Source organism: Eurypyga helias, unplaced genomic scaffold (assembly GCF_000690775.1).
Source record: "Eurypyga helias isolate BGI_N326 unplaced genomic scaffold, ASM69077v1 scaffold10668, whole genome shotgun sequence".
NCBI lineage: Eukaryota > Metazoa > Chordata > Aves > Eurypygiformes > Eurypygidae > Eurypyga > Eurypyga helias.
This window is the reverse complement of record NW_010268911.1, coordinates 34,114-52,853: the sequence shown is the minus strand read 5'-3', so window position 1 is coordinate 52,853 and position 18,740 is coordinate 34,114. Positions and strand designations below refer to the sequence as shown.

The 18,740-nt window shown below is 37.6% G+C and overlaps 1 protein-coding gene across 1 annotated transcript in view; it reads right to left on the bottom strand.

Annotated features, from left to right (window-relative positions):
• IMPG1 (interphotoreceptor matrix proteoglycan 1) overlaps positions 1 to 18,740 on the bottom strand; it is a 50,319-nt gene that overhangs the window by 9,122 nt on the left and 22,457 nt on the right. Inside the window, exons 7-12 of the mRNA XM_010157911.1 lie at positions 17,602 to 17,748; positions 14,512 to 14,570; positions 12,761 to 12,781; positions 11,118 to 11,371; positions 9,615 to 9,691; positions 8,592 to 9,129 (exon numbers count right to left, since the gene is read on the bottom strand). Coding sequence (XP_010156213.1) covers positions 8,592 to 9,129; positions 9,615 to 9,691; positions 11,118 to 11,371; positions 12,761 to 12,781; positions 14,512 to 14,570; positions 17,602 to 17,748 — 1,096 coding nt within the window. The remainder of the gene's footprint in view (positions 1 to 8,591; positions 9,130 to 9,614; positions 9,692 to 11,117; positions 11,372 to 12,760; positions 12,782 to 14,511; positions 14,571 to 17,601; positions 17,749 to 18,740) is intronic.

Here is an 18,740-nt window from a genome sequence, read left to right as displayed (position 1 = left end):
CCCTTATCCCCATTGTTGACTGGTCTACAATTAAATTTAAAAACTTTAGTTCACAAGTTTAAAATAACAAAGTGTGTTTGAAAATAACCTAAAGTTTTACAAACACCTGGAAACAAAGAAGCATCCATCTATGTGTTGCAAATACTCCTGCATGCCACTGTGATGACTTTGGAACTCCCCAGATGGAGAACCTGGAATTACTGTTTTTGGTTTGTTTTAATTTTGAATGATTAGAAATAAAATCTGATGGGTTACAATATCTGCCCTTCAGAGTTGAAAGTTCCCCTCCAATCCCAAAATTCTCTGTTCTTCTCAGCTGTGTGATAGAAAGTCAAAAAAAAAAAAAAAAGAGCAGATTTTCATAGGTGATGGGACCATCAGACACTTTTGTGGTATTTAAATTTATTAGTTTACAAAATGGTACAAACAAAACAGAAGTCACGCGATATAAATTCAAGTAATGTGTTGACCCAAGGACCTAAAAACAGAAAAGACAGACATGAAATTAGAAAGTTAAACTCTGTGACTCTCTTAAAATCTTGTCATCAGATGAGCACTTTAAGACTTACCAAGAAAAATGAAAACACTGAATTCACATTTTTTTCCCCATACTGTATTTTCACTTATATGTGAAAAGCATAGAATTAATGGAATGAAATTCACAGAATTAGGAATATTTTATTCTTCTGTTGTTCTTTGGATATAGATAATCTAATTTTTTTCATAGTTTTGAAATGGAACAGCTTACTCTGCGAGGGAGAGATGGAAAGAGACATTTATCTAGGAAGATCCTGCTGCTTTTGCACTGTGTTGCATTGTAAGAATACATTTCAATTTTATTGATATTGGTAATGACTTTGGACCAGATGCCTTAGTGCTGACTTGGCTTGTTAAATCCATCTTTCATGGTGGGATTCTGGATCTGAGCAGCTCATAATATCCAGAGCACTGTTGTTAGGGAGCAGGCAGTTTAAATGTTAAAACCAGCAGTAACTGCACAGTACATACAATGGATCCATACAGCCTTTCGCTGTATGTTTCCTTTGGAATTCCCTGAGACCTTCGCGTAACACTGGGGTGCAGAAGTCTTAAGACACATGCTAGTTTCTCAAAAAATGACATTTAAATACATACTTGTGATTGTTCTCATGTAAAACGCTTGGATTAAGGTACGTGGATTGCATTTAACTTAACTGTTGGGTACTGGTCATGACACCTTATTTATTACTGTAAGAAAGAGTCAATGATCTTACAGATAGAATGGGAAACCAAAACAAGGAAAAAATAACTAGTTATCTGTCTGTAAACTACCCTGCTCCTTCCACATGAAAGAAATCCTAGGTATGACTACTACTAAACTTACAGTAGTTTAAAGAGAAATTGTCAATACAGGAGGAGAAAACTAGATTGTAATAGATGTACCTGGGCAAAGCGAAACTGATACTTTCTTATTAGCCCTTCCCAAAAGAGGCAGAAGAATTGTTGGTTTATAACTGCAGCCAGTGCTGAGTGTATTCCCTTCTGCCCTGTCATGTCTTGCCAGCAAAGCTGCCTGTCCTTGTGCTTTCAGGCACACATTCTCCTCAAGCCACGCTACCTTGTTCTTTGTTGGAGCTTTGCAGTCCCATGTAGACATATTGCAAAGTTCTGTAAGAATTTTTCAGCATAATTTTGATTTATATTTTTTTGCTTTCATGTGGCAGTTAATTCCCAATTCTGAAATGAGGAATGGGATATTTAATAGGGATGAGGTTGGAACATCTTAATGATCCAAAACATGTTTAGCCAGGTTGTCAGCCACTGGTCTAGGCTACATTTAGGGGAAAGGACAGAAATGTATTACTGCTGTGGCGTTTTTCCAACCTCATTCGTCCTGATCTCTAGAAAAATAAATATAAACAATGGCAAGTTTTATTGAAAGGTATTGCTTAGGAATTGAAATCCTCAGGCATGAAGAGGTCATTCATGAATAATACTTCCTGTTTCCTCAGTCAACCCCTTGCAGGTTTAGCTCTGCCAACAACACACTCCTCCCACTTTGCTTGAAAGATCATCATTCCAAATTGCATGACAATAGAGATGTTTATTAAAGGAATATTGCGCCACAGAGAAAATTTTTACTGTAAACTCAGTTATCTTGGCACCACTATTCCACATGTATTGTATTGCACAATACTTTAATTAAAAAAACCCCGAAGTCAACCAACTGGGGAAGAATGAAAAAGAAACATAAACATGTAAATGCAATAAAACAAACAAGAAACTAATTTGTTTGCATCCAGGCTTGATTTAACCATGTTCTTACTGAAACACATAATGATCTTACCATTCCACAGAATAAAAGTGAAACTTTTGCCTCCTTCTAACTTACACCTGGCTATCACTGCTTGAAATTGTGTTTAGTCCTTTCCTTTATATACCTTCCTGTAGAGTTGCATTGAGAAAGCTCCGTTAAAAATGGATTACAAATTAGTTAGTTTTAAATACTGTAGCATCTTTCAAATTTAAGAACATGCAGTTTAAATTGATATTTAGCATCAGTACTGGCTATGTGAGGCATCTCAGGTATGTCCGAGAATCAAAGTTGGAAGGCCAAGCCCTCTCTGAGCTGTAGACAGAGCTATAAAACTCCATCCAGAGAAGTGAATCAGAGCACACAAATTACGACTTGCGTATAATTGTCTAGTGCAGGTGGCACGAGTTATCCCCTAACAAGGAATTCACTATTGAAAATGTCAGGCTGAGCTTAAATGGACCTTACTATGCTGGAAGAATATTGAATCCTCTGAAGAGAGGACTGTAATAATTTTAGAAAATCAAAATTTTAGCACCATTTGATCATAAAAAGTTATTTCTCAAAGGCAGCATTTCTAGCAAGGCCAAGGATTTTTAATGAGTAAAGGACATGCATTATTTAGGGCATGTTAGTTTCAGTGGTGCCACTTTACCTGATATTTGTTCCAAATGGACTGTATGACATATAAACTTCATTAGCCTCATTCTTTTATATTCTGGCAAAGAGTAATTTTACGCTCTTAGCCTAAAAATCTGTATTATTTAAAATATTTTTCTTATTTTACTACTGCATTGCTCACAGGTTTTAAAATTATTTTATCCAGGACAGTAATATGTTATTTTTCAGCTCTAAATCTTGTTTCTACACACAAGCAGAAAGGTGGTCATGGATTGGTTTCAGTACAAGATGCAATCTAAGCAAAAGCCTGTATTACTTGTGTAATGTAGCAAGATATCTATATAGGCAGAGAATAGGATGTTACATTTTTTCGTTAGCACGTAGCTCAGATTTGCCTCTGGATAAGCAAATATTCTTAGCAGAAATATAAATTGATTTCTGCATTTCACACAGCGATTTCAATGAGTCATTAAAATTACCAATTGCATATAAAAGTTTCACGTGTTTTGGTTTATGTACATTTATATTGCGTATTTGAGGGGGCATGAATAAAAAAATTGTATTTGAAGGAAGCAGAGCTTAACCTTAAAAGTAAAACTGAGCTGAAGTGATTGGACAGCTCAAGAATTTAAACAAGCGATGTGTTAAATTAGGAAAATAGCAGTCTGTTTCTCTCATACTTTTTTGCTGGGATTAGTGATTTCATTCTAGCATTTTTAAGCATGTTTTGAAGAGGTAATGTGGGCTTTGTTCTATTCAGGTTGTTCCTGCTGCTCCCAGCACAGAGATAGCTGAGCAGCAGACTGTCATTAAATTTTGGCCACATGCTAATCACATACTCTGATATCCTCAGGATACCTGTAGTACTCTGAGTATGCAATTCTAACTTGGTCACAAGAGAGAACATGCTGTGAATTTTCTCTTAAATCCAGCATATCCTAACATGGGCCTGCTGGAACTTTTGCATCCAGCTTCATCTTCAATCCACAGACAACTTTTAGGCAGATCAGTATCGTATAGAATGCTTGAGATAATGACGTAGCTAGACCTACCTGTTCACTTCTCCAAGCATCAGACTGAAGCAGCACTGCCATGAAAAGGATTCTTTGCACGTCTGAAGTGGCAAGCGACAAGTGAAAGGGCACAGGGCGGAGCTGATGGGGGAGAACATTGGTAAAAGCCTGTCAGTTCATGGTCAAAGAAAACACAAGAAAACAAAAAAAAACATGCAAGGAAACAGAAGAGTTCTTACCCTGTATAATCATTGATGTGACAAAACTGGTGAGCATTCCTGGCCCAAAGAATGGATGAATTCCAATCCTGGGAACATCCAGAGGGATTCTTGCAAGAAGTAATGGGATTTTCTTTTCCATGACAATGCTGGTTATGCCAAATAGAAAGCTATGCTAAGCACAGATGAAGCAGAGGCAGAAAGAATGCCCAAACATCCAGAAAACTGAATTTTTCTAGAGGTTGCTTAGCAGTAGTAGTGAATGAGTGAGTGAGGAGTGCACAGCTGTATTAACTATTGGCCAGGAGGAAGATACCAGAGGGGACTGCTCAAAACAGGGTTGTGTGAACATAAGAGCAGTTTCAGAAATTAGTGAGTTTCTTATCAGTTACACATACAGAGAGATGACTGCTATCTACTCCTCATCATGTTTTTTCCTCACAGGAAAAACTCTGTGATACACCCTGCAGAATCATCTTCCCTCAGAGTCTTTCTTGAGAGCTTGAGGATGATCCAGACTGGTGAGGCTAAGATGTAGGACAAGCGACTAGTTGTTTTACTACTATCTGTATTTTGTCCTATGCTTCTGCAATAACTTCTCTAGAAATACTGCTTCCTCCACGATGGTCAGGAATTTGGGACAACCATTTACCTGGATTGTATAATGTGTTAGTAGTTACAATTAAAACAGTGCAGATTAAAACTTTTACTGTTTAGGGAGTAAAGGTATATAGTTAATGTTGTTACAGACTTCATGAACTCTTTTATCTGTTTATATATTTATTTACATTTGCTTTGCTGCTGATATTTTCTTGTTTTTGAAGTAACAATCTGTCTAATACATAACATAAGAGGCTTCCTTTCTGAATGGTCATGCTGTGTTAGATAGTCACAGGAACACTTCAAAGAGAGGGAGAAGAAATTAAACTGTACAGAAGAGGGATTGATAAGTTAACTCCAAAGGGGAAAATAATATGAAGAAGAAAGAGGAATGCTAGAGAACTCAGGGTCATCCTAACAGGTATCACCTCAGACAGTAGGCAAAAGCAGGATTTTTGCACCGGTTGTAAATGGAAAAAGAAATTAGCCTAGACTATGAAGGTTCTACAGCAAAGAAAAAACATTCTGAGTAGTCAAATATTTAAACTATGTCATCTGATCCAGGAATTTCAGAACTTTTCAGTAAGATGTCTGGAAATTTGTACCAAGACTTTTCCTCCTAATTCTATTGAGAAATCTCAAAACAGACTTTAAAATTCGAAGGTTAGGCTAGCTTTAAAGACAGCTTAGCATCTCCCTAGTAGTTCTGGGCCACTTCAAGGGGTGGACTAACTGCCATCACCATTTGGCCAGCACGGCTGTCTAATTCACACTGGACTGCTCTTTACTGCCCATGAGCAGCATCACTGCCCAGAATGAGCACAGTACCATCTGAAAGAAGCTTCACACCCGCTCCTGGCTCATCCCCCCACTGCCTGCCCAAGCCTCACAGATAACATCCTGTATAATTAAAGGACACCTCGCCTTAGGTTGAATCCTCCTCTACCTGTCTTACAGTCTCCTTTCTGTAGATGTTACATGCAGAACTTCATGTGCATTTGTGTGTGTGAGGCTGAGGCTGAGTATCTTTTTGGGACCAGTATAAGAATTTTTCTATTGCTTTGCGCAGTGACGTCGGGTAAGTACAAAGTGGTTGGCGTAGGTTGTAAACATTCAGTTCAACAGTCTGTAGTAACGTTCAGCCTGTAGGTACACACATGTGATAACCAATGCAACAAAGTCCTGTGAAACATACAGTTGATGGGGAAAACTGAAAGAATCTCAAACTATGTTATTTCTGGTAGCCATCTCTTCCTTTCATGGTAAAGAAAGAGTGAATTTCAAGTTCTAAACATGTGATGGGGAAAATCTGCTCCATCTTCTGGAGGAAAATAGTGCAGTAGAATTGCAGTCAATTTTTTGAACTCTAACCCTCTGTCCAACCTCATACAGTAAGTATGTAAGTAAGTACTCATACTAAGTAGTGCCTGCTGTTTCACACCAGCAACAGTTAAAAGGTGGTTTTTGTTTCTAAATTTCACTAAGAAACTCAGGTATGAAGCACAGCCAGGCACAAAGTGTGAAAAATTCTGTACCTGTTAGTGAGGAACTCTGCTTGCCTTATTAAAATTAATATCACCGACACTGTTGACTTTAATAAAATCTCTGTTATAAATGTTGTTAAGCCTTGAATTTCCAGATCAAATTCTGTCAGTTCCTGTGAAATATGCAACATCTAGGGAAATTGTACAATCAAGCAAGCTTGAACCTTGGGGCCAGAGAGAGGTCCATCTCCTGTATCCCTCGTCACATCCAGTGAAAAAACAGCCAAGCAGTAACTATCATAAATTGCAATAAACAAATTCTTTACAATTTTTCATCTGAAGAAAATGAATGGAAGTAATATCTTCAGCATAAGTTGCTCTGCATTTTTGGTGAGTCAAATACCCTCTGGTTCTGTGGTTTTATGTGTTTTTTATGAAATCGAATCCCTAACCCAATGAATGAATAGAATAAAAAATGAATGTGATTTTTCCCCACCCCCCCAAATATAACATTTTCCACAGTTACAATGAATATTATTTAAATGTATACTGTACTCTTATTTGAAAGTATGCTGTTCTTTTATCTGTAGCACCACAAGACTTCTCAGCATGCGTTTGAAAATAGTTGTATTTAACACTTTTCCTCATAAACTTTATTTCTAGGAACATTTCACAACTGATTCTTACAAGAAGACATTTTCTAATTTTTATGTCTCTCTCCTACTCATAAACTATTTGCCTCTCTCTCACTTCAGAACTCAGTGCGTAAAGGCAAGACTATAGAACAGGAAATTCTTGCTCAGTACATAAACTACCAGGTGCAACAACATGACCATGGAATATGCCATGCTCTTTCCTGTCCGTCCCTGATTAGCGTACAATCCCAAGTGGCAGCTTGAAAGGCCAAGGACTGATCAAGGTGGGGAGCTGGCAGAAGAGGGACAGAGTAGAGCCTTCTATGGGAGCAGGAGACTTCACTGCAGCATGGAGCCAACCTACAAGCTTTGAGGATGACGTTCTTGAGGACCCAGAAGTACTGAGTGTGGTTGTGCAAGCTAACGCATATTGTGGGAATTTTGTCCTGAATTTGGTATTTTTATTTGTTCTTTTCTGCAGAATTTTTAGTATTGCTAGGAGACTGCATGGGGACTTCAGAGAATCCTGTGGATCCCTATGTTCTTACCTGCCCTCTGCATTTCTTTTGAGGGTGAGTCAAAAATCTGAGACAAAGTACATCTCCATATCCATCCAAGAAATAATTCCTCCCACATGTTTTGTAGCGACTTCTTGCATCTTACCCATCTAGCACAGGCTTCTTAGAAGTGTAAGTAAGCATGAAGTTTACTGAGCTAATGCTGAGATGGTGAGGCCAGGTTGGGGAGTAGGAGAGGGAGCAGGTAAGAGCTGGGACAGATGAGGGCAGTGGCAGGAATCGCGGCTCTTGCTGCTTTGCCAGTGGAGGCTGCTGTCCCATACAATCCAGTTCCCCACACACCCCAGTTCCCCACAGTGTCCAGCATTCTTTCCAAGCCGCTGGTGGAGGTGATGGAGGCAGCAGCCTTACTGACATTTCACTGTTTTAAGGGAAAGCCTCATTTACCTGTGCCCTCCACTAGCTTTGTCTGAACTTTTTTCATCCGCAGTCAACACTTTTCTGATAACTCTGGGAAATGTGTATATCGTGAATTTTTTCATTTTAAAGGCTAAATTATACAAACTTTTCAACATCCAGACATCCGTATGCATATACTCTTTTGATTTATTATGTTGTTGGTTTTTTTTTTCCTTCTCATATATCTGGGTGCTTCTAAAATGCCCTACTGTATAGATAAAACTGAATTAAAAACCCCATAGAAACCACAGATTTTTATAACTTTTTCACATTCATCAGACCTGTAGACATTTTCTAAGCCGTGGTTCTCTCTGCTATGAATAAATTATCTAGTGATACTCTTGCTGCTGTCAGTCATCCAGATCTGTCTGTAAAACCCAAAGTAATTTACCTTCCATGTTTTAAATACCGATTCTTTTGTATTAGCCTGGGAATTTCATTCTTTCCCTCGTGAGCCTTTTTACTCTGCCTTCTTGAATTTTTACCATAATATCCTATACAAAGTATGCTTTATACTTTAGTATTTGTTTTTAGGTTGAGGGTGGTTTTTTATTTGCTTTGACAATATTGAAGTCAGGTACATTATGTTTTTCCTCAAGTGGGCATCAGAAATGCAAATTTTTCACCTTTGAATGTCCAGAAGATTTTCTGTCACAGCTGAAGGGAATGCTTACTGTACTTACATGTGACTGTATATGTAATAACAACTGTAAGTCTCCTACTCTTACAGAAAAAAATATTGTGTCTTACCTTGTCCAGACAGAGTATCTTGTTCAGTTTCCTTGAAAGGTGGTCCTGTTATATCAGTCAGTTCGTTCTCCCTCTCAGCTTCACTGCTCTCATCTCCGGCTTCCAGGAGGTTAGGTGGGGTAAAGCTAACTGTGGTATAAACTGCCAGCGTGCTAGCCTGCTCTGTTGGAGACTCGTAGCCATCGGTGATTAAGTCATTGCTAGCAGAATCATCTGCTGGAGGAGGCAAATAGGAATCCTCTTGTTTTGGAGGGCTGCTAGTGCTGCCCAGAGCATGGAAAGGCACTGTGAAACTTTGGTGGTCAGTAGCAATATCTTCTGTGTGTGGAGGAGATTTATCCTGAAATGGTTCTCTGGAGGGTTTGGTAGGAAACACAGGTTCAGATGAAACAAAATTGTTAAAGTCTTCAGGGGCACTCATCTCTCCACTTTGCACAGGGATTCCAGTTGTAAATTCATTGACCAAGGTGTCTCCTGTTTGGTCCACTGTTGCTGGGCTGGGGTAACCTAGCGGGAGTTCCACACTCATGGAGTCCTCCTGAAAAAGTTTTTTGAAAGCAGCTTTCATTATTATGTTTAATTTTCATTGCTGAACAGGCCAATAATCTTTAGCCTCGGGAGTCTGTAAACAGGTAACTCAGCATGAAGTCATGGGACACATAGGATTTGTGGCATGTGTATGTGATCTTAATCGCATTACCTATAATTTTAAAAATGGTCAAAGATGGCTTTCACTACGCCAGTCAATTGCTCTCCACTCTGTCCTTTACTACTGAACTGGTGAGACATTGTTCACTTTGTAATTAGAAGAGGTCATGAAGCAGTAATACTCATCTGTCAGTGCTCTAAATAGCATGTCTGTTGCAGTATAACACCACAGCATTCATCCTTACAGCATTTATAAAAGGCAGATATGTATTTTATCATAGGAGCTTTTTTCTGTGTATTTATTTACTTCTTAACATTGTTTTATTTCATTTCTCATGGAGAAATAAATAAATATAATAATCAGTAATAGCTTACCAAATCAGGTTCTACCAGAGGAATAGTGACCATGGCCTGGATATCATTATCCAAATCACTGGGTGGTATAATAGATTCTGGGGAAAAAAAAAAATTAGAGAGCGCACAAATTTCAGCAGTGGCACACTTAATAGATTCTGGGGAAAAAAAAAAAAAATTAGAGAGTGCACAAATTTCAGCAGTGGCACACCGAAAACCCATCAAAACACATAACTATTCTCCATCAAATAGTTACTTTTAAAGATCCATGATAAGAAGAAAGAGGCATAAATTTCCATTTAGACTTGCAGTTATGAGGAAAACAGGAATTTTACATGCAGTGTTTTTTGTACTCTTTATTTAGTATAAATGGGATAGGTCTGCAGAGAGCTGAACCGTGAATGAATACTTAAAATCAGCTGAAGTATGAACTGCTCAGTTAAACCCACATGGGCTATGATGAGTCATTATATTGTGTTGTTCATTAAGCCTAAATTCTTTTCAGTTTTATCCAAAGTCCACACCGTTGTTACTCTCAGTGCCCAGTTTCTCCCTTCACCCCCTCAGAGGAGCTCTTTAAACATACTTGCATCCAAGCTGTTTTTCTAAAACCGGTTATCAAAAATAATGAGTAGGGAAAAGTTGATTAAAAGAGCTATTATTAAAGTGTCCTATATCCATGATTTTTTTCCTTGGGACTTTTAAGCTATATTAAAATATAACATTTTATTCTTACAGAAAGTATTAATTCATCTAAATATTTTTTGGGCAAGAAAATTCTGCTGTTTGTAAATGAAACATCACACCTAAAATTTGGATTGTGTTTTAAGATTTTAAATTTATGTAAATTTACATATGAAAAAATATTTTAAATTATTTTCCCCATTTTTAACTTGCTTCCCCAAAACTAAGGCTACACTAGCTTTGAAAAAAAGTCACTTATGGACTGTAAGGGGATATTTATTAGCTGGATTACTGAACAAGATGCAGCCCTTCCGCATTCTGCTTGGGGGTCTTCACACCCAGCTTGTCATCCACACTCCCTCTGAGATTCAGAGAGCAAAATCATAGAATCACAGAATGGTTTGGGTTGGAAGGGACCTTACAGACCATCTAGTTCCAACCCCCCTGCCATGGGCAGGGACACCTTGCACTAGACCAGGTTGCTCAAAGCCTCATCCAGCCTGGCCTTGAACACTTCCAGGGATGGGGCATCCACAGCTTCTCTGGGCAAAACGCACCTTTACAGTGATTCGCACTACCGATTTTAGCTTGGGATCAAATGCCTTTTAAGGTGTCTCTCTCTGAATACACTGCGAGGTTAGGTGGGCTTGCTTACAGTTGACCCAGCTGTCAGAATGCCAAATTTATGTTAGAGGGAGCCCTCACTTTTTGCCTTATTAAAGAAAGGAGACCATCCATACTGGGAAATTAAAATGATACAGTGAATATTTATAGGTGAAACTGCATCAGTTTGAGAGGGCGAGGTTCAGACTTGTGCCTGGCACCGGCCTGCCCACTGACCATCAGTAAACTGAAGTGTTCCAAGGTCCATTGGCAGGGACTGGTCTTCATGGAGTGCTATAGCAACCAGCTGCTGAAGGTCTGTTACTGTGAGTTTAGTTGCTGTAATCTCCCTCTCTTCCTTCGGAGAAAGTGGGATTTTTTCATTTTCAACCTTATTAGATCCAATAGTTGAGATGTCATCTGCTGTGCTTTTGATTTCTGAGCCATCTCGCTCAAAGTTTACCACATATCGTGCTATCGTGCTGCTTGATCTGCAAGGGAAAGATGCAAAAATGCCCAGGGCAGAAAAATCAGTTGCTGGCTGAGGATCGATTTAACAAACAAACAAACAAACAAAAATATATGCAGCTGTAACATATTATCTTCTGTAAAAATAATGCAGATATGCAGATATATACTTCTTCTAATGAGACTGTCATCTGCAAATTACTTTTACTATACCTAAAACATTTTTCTGCTATGCATAGTTTTTAATAAAAATTCCAATATTGAAGAAAATGATAAAAATATTCTAACATAATCCAGTTTAATCTGACTACTCGGAGACTTGAAGGACTCGTAATATAGTTTAAAGTGTCTGATTATTGATTCAGTCATAAGTGCATGCTGAGGTTACTGAAAGTCATAATCAACTATTAATTATTCAGGAACCTATAAAAAGGGATTAGGCAGTTCATAAAATACAGATAAGCAAAAATCCAATCACATCTGGGGCAATTTTTTACTCCTTTTTGAAGAACAGCAAGAAAGTTAGCTAAGGTGGCAAGCAAATCACTTTTCACAATGGTAATTAGCTTTTCCAAGTCCAAATGAATATGGATAACTTCTCCCTAAACCTGTGTGTCTAACGGAAGTCTCAAATTTTCTCAGTTATTAATACATCACTTTTCATAAAAACTAAATTCACCTAATTAAAATGAAAAATAATGAGTACATTGTAAAACATTCGTACTCCACTATGTTGCTTTTTATAATATCCAATAACTGGAGGGGAATTTCACTTTCTCTAGTACGTGCTATGTATTTACATTTATGTGACATCACAAGAATTCAGGAAAAGCAGTAGGCAATTCTTCCTACAAGTAAAAGAGAAGTTCTGCAAACTGCTAGACAAATTATTCCCAAGCAGCACTTTTAAGCAATAACAACACACTCTGTAGTGGTTTGTATTACTAGTCAAAAGCTCCCTGCATTTTATCAGGCTGGTGACTGGTCTCTTTGCCCCTTGATCTGGTGTGATAGTAGAGATAACACATCAGATTCTACATACTTACTGAAGATAATGAGTACAGCTAGGAAACAGCAGAGCAAAAATGAAAAATTGAATATGATGTTTCCCTATTTTTTTTTCCACTTTCAGTTTATGACTGATAGATATCCTTAGTAATCTGAATGTGAACCTTCTTAGGTCAAACAATTTTCTTTCCTTCACAGAAATCCTGACAAAATTTGATTACATGAACCTTTCAGATGATGGCAAAAGCAGTCCCTGCTGCTTTATATCACAGATTTTGTACTTAGGCAGAATACAGATCAATTCACTTTGTCACATCAAAATAAAGAACACTTATTGATGTATCTATCTACATCTAATAGTCTATAAAATGATTAATCTTAATTATGAATTACAGACAAATTACCCATCTTTCTCCTTCTTCTGTCTTCATTTCATCACAGAAGGAAGGGTATGATAAAGGATTGCAAAAGAAAGAAAAATATCATGTATACTGGTAAAACAGTCAGTCATACATCAAAACCCGACAATTTATCTTATCTTCTACTTGTCATCTGTAATTTTTATCTCTGTGTGAAAACGATAGTCTACCCCCCATCGTTTCACTTTTCCCCTTCCAAACCATGGGAATCTCCATGTTTTGAGAGGGGAAACAGGAATTTTTAAAAATATGTGTTTTTCCTATTTCACAGTACCAATGGTGCAATTTGTCCACTGTCATTGCTAATCTATATTTGTACGGTGGCAACAAACTCCTGGGACAGTAATAGCAACTATTACAGTTACCACACATGGTGTCTACTCAGATCCTAGTCACAGGGGTAACTTGACCTATTAATTACCTCTGGAAGACATGCCTGTGTTGACCTTCTGTAATACAATGCCCTGTTGTTTCCCCTGATGAATCCTCTAGTGTATCTCTAATGTTTTCCTTCCGTATTGCTTTGTGGGAAATGATGCTAAATATACATAGCAATATGGCGAAGGGAGCATGGGCAGCAACACCTGTCATTGCCCATCTGTAACTCTCAGGAGCTAACTAAATTACTGGTCTTCCACACTGATGAATGTACTTTCATATCAGATCCTAAGACCAACATGCTAAACAGAAATGAATCCCATGTCACCTGGAGTCACAACTGAAAGTTACTGGTTGTAACCATGAGATGCTACTACAGATTTTCTCTGCTTGTTCTGCAGAAGCCAGCTTTTCATTTTCTTTCACTCTCAAAATGTAAGCAACTAATTTTCACTCTATGTTGCTCTTCTTTCTCCTTTTCCCCAGCAATTTTGCAGAGAGAAGAGCTAGGAAGAAGCATGCTCTTGTCTAAAATTGCATTGTGATATGAATGTTTTTCAGCATGTATTAAATATTACTAGAAGGACTGAATGTTCCTGATGCTGTGCCATAAGCTTACAGAAATTTATGTTCTTTTTCCTCCTCTTTATTCCCTTTCAATTTTATGTTATTTCTTACTGTTAGTAATTTTTCCCTTGATTCTTTACATAACATCCTCTTATCTGTTGAAGCATAACCACATCAAATAATCAATTTTTAACCTCCCTCTCTCCTGTAGATTCTCTATTGAAAAAATATGTAGTAGCTTGTATTAGCAGTAAACATATAAGGAAGCTGAATCTAAAAGAAATAGCAAGACAGAACACACAATTTTTTAAAAATGGAACATTTTTAGTAATTTGAAACACCCATGAAACACCTATTGGAAAAGTTTTATATGTGTGAACATGTACCTTCCTGCAAGCTCCTCTTACCAAGGCACCTTCACTGTGGTTAGGAAGAGCACAAGATCCACACACACAAAGAGTCGGCACCTAAATAATCATACTTCTAACCCTCTTTACATTGTCATTTAAGAAAGTCTTCAATTCAATGGTGCTAGCAGTTTCAAAGGATTTGTTGATTACTTTACCCCTCAGGGAATGAAAGGTACTTCTACTTCATGATTCAAAACCTCATCGTCTCACCTGGGATGTGTTTGCACTTCTCAATATTGTCTGTGTTGCACCCAAATATCTATTTTCTATTTATAGCAATACCCTCCCCACTGTTATATATGTCTCTTGATGTTGGAGGGAGAGAACAAAGAGGAGAATTCTAGTAGCCAGTTGAAAAATGAGTCCCATTTTCTTACTTACTTAAATCCTAATACACGGATTTCTTTAAATCCTGGAAGCTTCTCAAATATTTTTTGCATCTATAGAAAAACATAAGATCATTAATTCAGTGTAAGTACTACCACTAAAAAGCACAGGTTGACTACATAGACATTTAGAAAACAATTTTATTTCCCTCTTTGTGGTATCATCATTGCTCAACTTAAACACAATATTTGGTTTGTATATGCTTCCTGTATTACCTGTTAATAGGCCAAATGAAGTACAAAATACAGCTTTTTTTTTAGTCATGTAATTATGTAAATCAGTGATAATCTAGTTCATAATAGTCAAGTCAAACAACGTGAATCAAATTATTTTCTCATTTTCAGCAGTCTTGGTTCATGAATAATTTTGTGATTCAAGTCACCTTAACTGCAAATTGTTAATTATTTAGAAATATTAGCCAGTTGCAGATGGATTTAGATTATTTGACAAGTCATTTATAAATTAAACAGTTTTAACTGTCTTGTACAAATAGAATAACTCCATATCTTTTTAATTCTAATGTAAACAACTGAATTATGTTGTTTTGAAGAAAAGACACAATATGAAAAATAAACCAGGAGCACAAAAGATGAATTCTGTATACATTTTTCAGACTTTACAATAATAAGTGTTTTTAGTGGCATCTTAAAAATTAACAATGTTTTGTGATCCAGCTGATTTATCTATTGGTCTTTTTCAATTGTAGCAACATTTATACAGCCAAGTCAAATGAAATATTTTATGTACATCTATGTCAGAGGAAAGAGGTATTTTTTAAGCACACAGTTCCACAGTTGCTTTCTGATTCACTTCCTGGCCATGTTAAGTACCAGGGAACATATCATCTAAGCCTTTCATCTGTGAGCAAAGCCTGTGGAGTTGAGGTAATTCAGCATTTGAAAAGAATTGAAAAAGCCTTTTGAGAAATCAGGTCTTTTTAATTCATCAGGTCACCTAAGGAGTATATGGACTAAATATAAGTATATTCCTCTTCCTCAGCTATATGATTCTGTATGAACCCAACATACATATAAAACTCATTCATTGATACGTGAGAGTTTGTCAGAACTGGTAGGGTATGAGCAGTCAGACCTACAGCTTTTTTTGTATCTCTAATGTTGGTTATGTGAAGAAGTAGCAGGAGATCCTTATGTTATCACAGTACCAGGTATCAGGCACGCTGTATCAGTCTAGGTGCCTTTTTCATTGCAGCAATCAGAAGAGAAGCTGAAGTCTAGCACAGAAAATGGCCTACCATCTACAGTACCCTTGCCCAACTCCCACAAGAAAACAACAGGAAAGAAACTAAGGTAAATACTTCATTTTGAGCTTGGTCTGACTTAGTAGAAGTTGTACAGAAGTAGCAATTAGGGAATATTTGAAATGTTTTTCATATGACCAATGCTCATGGACAGTAACGGAGATTAAGGACCTAAATCACTAGGATGCAATTAATTTTCCTAAATTTAGGCAAGCACTATAATTTTAGATGCCTTAAGGTCATCTTTTGAACGAGCAACTGAGCAGAAGAGTGCAGCTCTCATATTTGAGAGACCCTTGCAGATGTGTTGGATGACCTGGGGCACATAAATGGCAACAGCTGTCCATGTTTAGGCAACTGAATCCCATGTTTGCCACGTTTTGCCAGCTGACTCTTGGCATGAGGTCTGTTCAGTCTTTTCTAGGTTCTCTCTATGTCATAATGAAGTTTGTTCTCTTTTAAGTGTATGCACATACAGTTTGCTACTTTTGCCAAAAGAAACTTTATTCACTAAGTAGCGTAAGTATCTGAATCTGCAGTCTGTTTTTCATGTGATTTTAAATGTCTGTTGTGGTATACAGGTGTGCTTCTGAACGTTTGCACTGTAATGTCTGCTTTAACTCTTTCTTCTCTCTTGCCCTACCCTGGAATGAATTAGAACCTGAGCTTGGAACTCCACAGCCCCAGCCTTTGCAAAGTGTTCTCTGGAATTTTTACAGGAGCTCATGTAGCTGGATGAGGTTTTAATTCTGAACCTCATCTCCCCCTCACCTTATCCTTTGAGTGCACTTGTAAAACTGTCTTGTATCAAGATTGCCCTCTGCCTCCTCCATGACCTGTCTTTGGAGGAAAGCATGTCAGGTTTATTTCACACTACTGGACTCCAAATAATTTTCTGTTCAACAGTGCATGCTTCCAGAGTACAGCTTTGGACACTTTAAAGTGACAGATAAAATTTCATAACAGTGGAAAATAATTTAACACTCAAGAACCTTTGCATTTCACCACCACCACCAAGTTAATGGAATAACTTTAAAGACAGATTGCTGAATTAGATCATTATATGTGTAGTAAACAAAGCCTGCAGGCAGTTCTGTTTGAGGGTAGTACTGGAAGTCTCCAGAGAAGCCACTTTTTATCAGCTCTGCCTGCACATCCTTCACCATTTTTTAATGCATATGGGAAATAGAACCAGGATAGTGAAATAGCTTGCAGGAAGGGATGCTTGTGAAACTGATGACAGCTTTAGTTAATTTTACTAAGAAAACCTTTTAGAATCCTCAACTCGTCAACTGCTATCTATTAAATTGATTGTTGAACATTCAGGTAATATTATTAATTATATGAAAACACCGCAGATGTTCCAGTTCTTACAGAAATGGCAGTAATGCACAACAAAATGACTGGAAGCCCTTTGAAGAAGGGTTCAGGCAACAGTAGCTAATTACTTTTAACATTTATATTACATTTCTCATTAGGTATATTGTAGAAATTAAATTATGACAAAGTATTGTCCATGAATTCCTGATTAAGCCTAAATGATAGTAATGAAGTCGCTCTGTTAATCAACTGATTAACTGATCTGAGGCTGGACTGCTGAAAAAGACATCAGCTTGCTAGCTTGGTGGCTGAACAGATGGCCTCAACGAGGGAAAAACCTGGCTTCACATGAAGGAAAACTGAAGGTCTTGAGACAACAGGACTTACCTATTTCAATTGAGGACAGTAGATTCTTGTTCTGTTTCATGGCGAAGGTACTTTCATATTATGCATCTCATCCAAGGTACAAAGCCAACATTTTAGCATTCACTCAGCCTCCTTACCTGTAGCTGGAATTTGGCAGCGAGCTGTCGGTACTGTGGGGAGTTGGGATCGTTAAGTTCAGCTGTATACTCCTGATCAGTGAGAGTGACACTGAATTCTACCATTTGCTCCACAGGAAGTTCTGGGACTGTATTTGTTCCCAGCTCCTGGAAATGAAGAGAAAAAAATGAGAGAAATAAACCCAAGTGATTTTCCCTCTCTTTCAATATTTAATACATAGAAGGGTTGCCTTTTAAGCCTGTCCCCAGAAAAACTTTCTGAACCATATCCTACAAAAGGTGAGGGTTCCTAGCCACATCTGTTGGTTTAATTATTCTGCTTTTGCAAACAAGTTGCTATTACTGTGACTTGAGAGTTGCCTGTTGTATGCATAAAGGAAGGTGATGAAGAGAATCAAGATATTTCTAGCACAGAGATTGTTACCAAGTCTTCTTATTTCCATCATCATTAAAGCTATATAGCTTTACTTGCTGCTTTGGAGTAAAGTGTGTGACATCGAGGAGAGTGACAAGCAACTGCTAAAAACTGGTTGGTATCCTACTCTCAGAATATCCATGGTCAGCCAGAGGAGGCTGACAGACTCCCAGTTAGTGCTTCATATTCAGATGTTTGTATCATTTTTTTCTTGATAATAAAGCAGAATTAACCCTACCTGTGTTACACCTTTACTGTGCAGCTGAGTTTACTGCTATTAAAAGTACTCTTATTTCTTTGTTGTTTTCCAACACTATTTGCAGTTTTGATGTGCACTTACTCATTTTTTTTCCCTTTAATCATGTTAAACTCCAAAAGCTGATTCATTTGTAGACTACAATGTGCTGGCCACAAGGAGGAAAGGCACTATGGGCACATTCAGAAAGATTACTAACTCACCTTACATATAACAATACATATTTGCTAATTTTAAGATCAGGAGGTTCTCTCTTATTCACAATAGAGCAGAGCTTCAAATTTTAAGTCTTGCAGTGCAAGAAGAAGTGATGCAGAAAGGCCATCCAGGAAGCTCCTGCCTTCTGCCGATCTCTAAGTCCTTCACAAATCTTGTTACTGAAGTGAACACATACCATCCCTGTGTTCCACTGCCAATGTATCTTATTACACAAAACAACATTCTCTGTTCTTTAAACAATTCTTTATA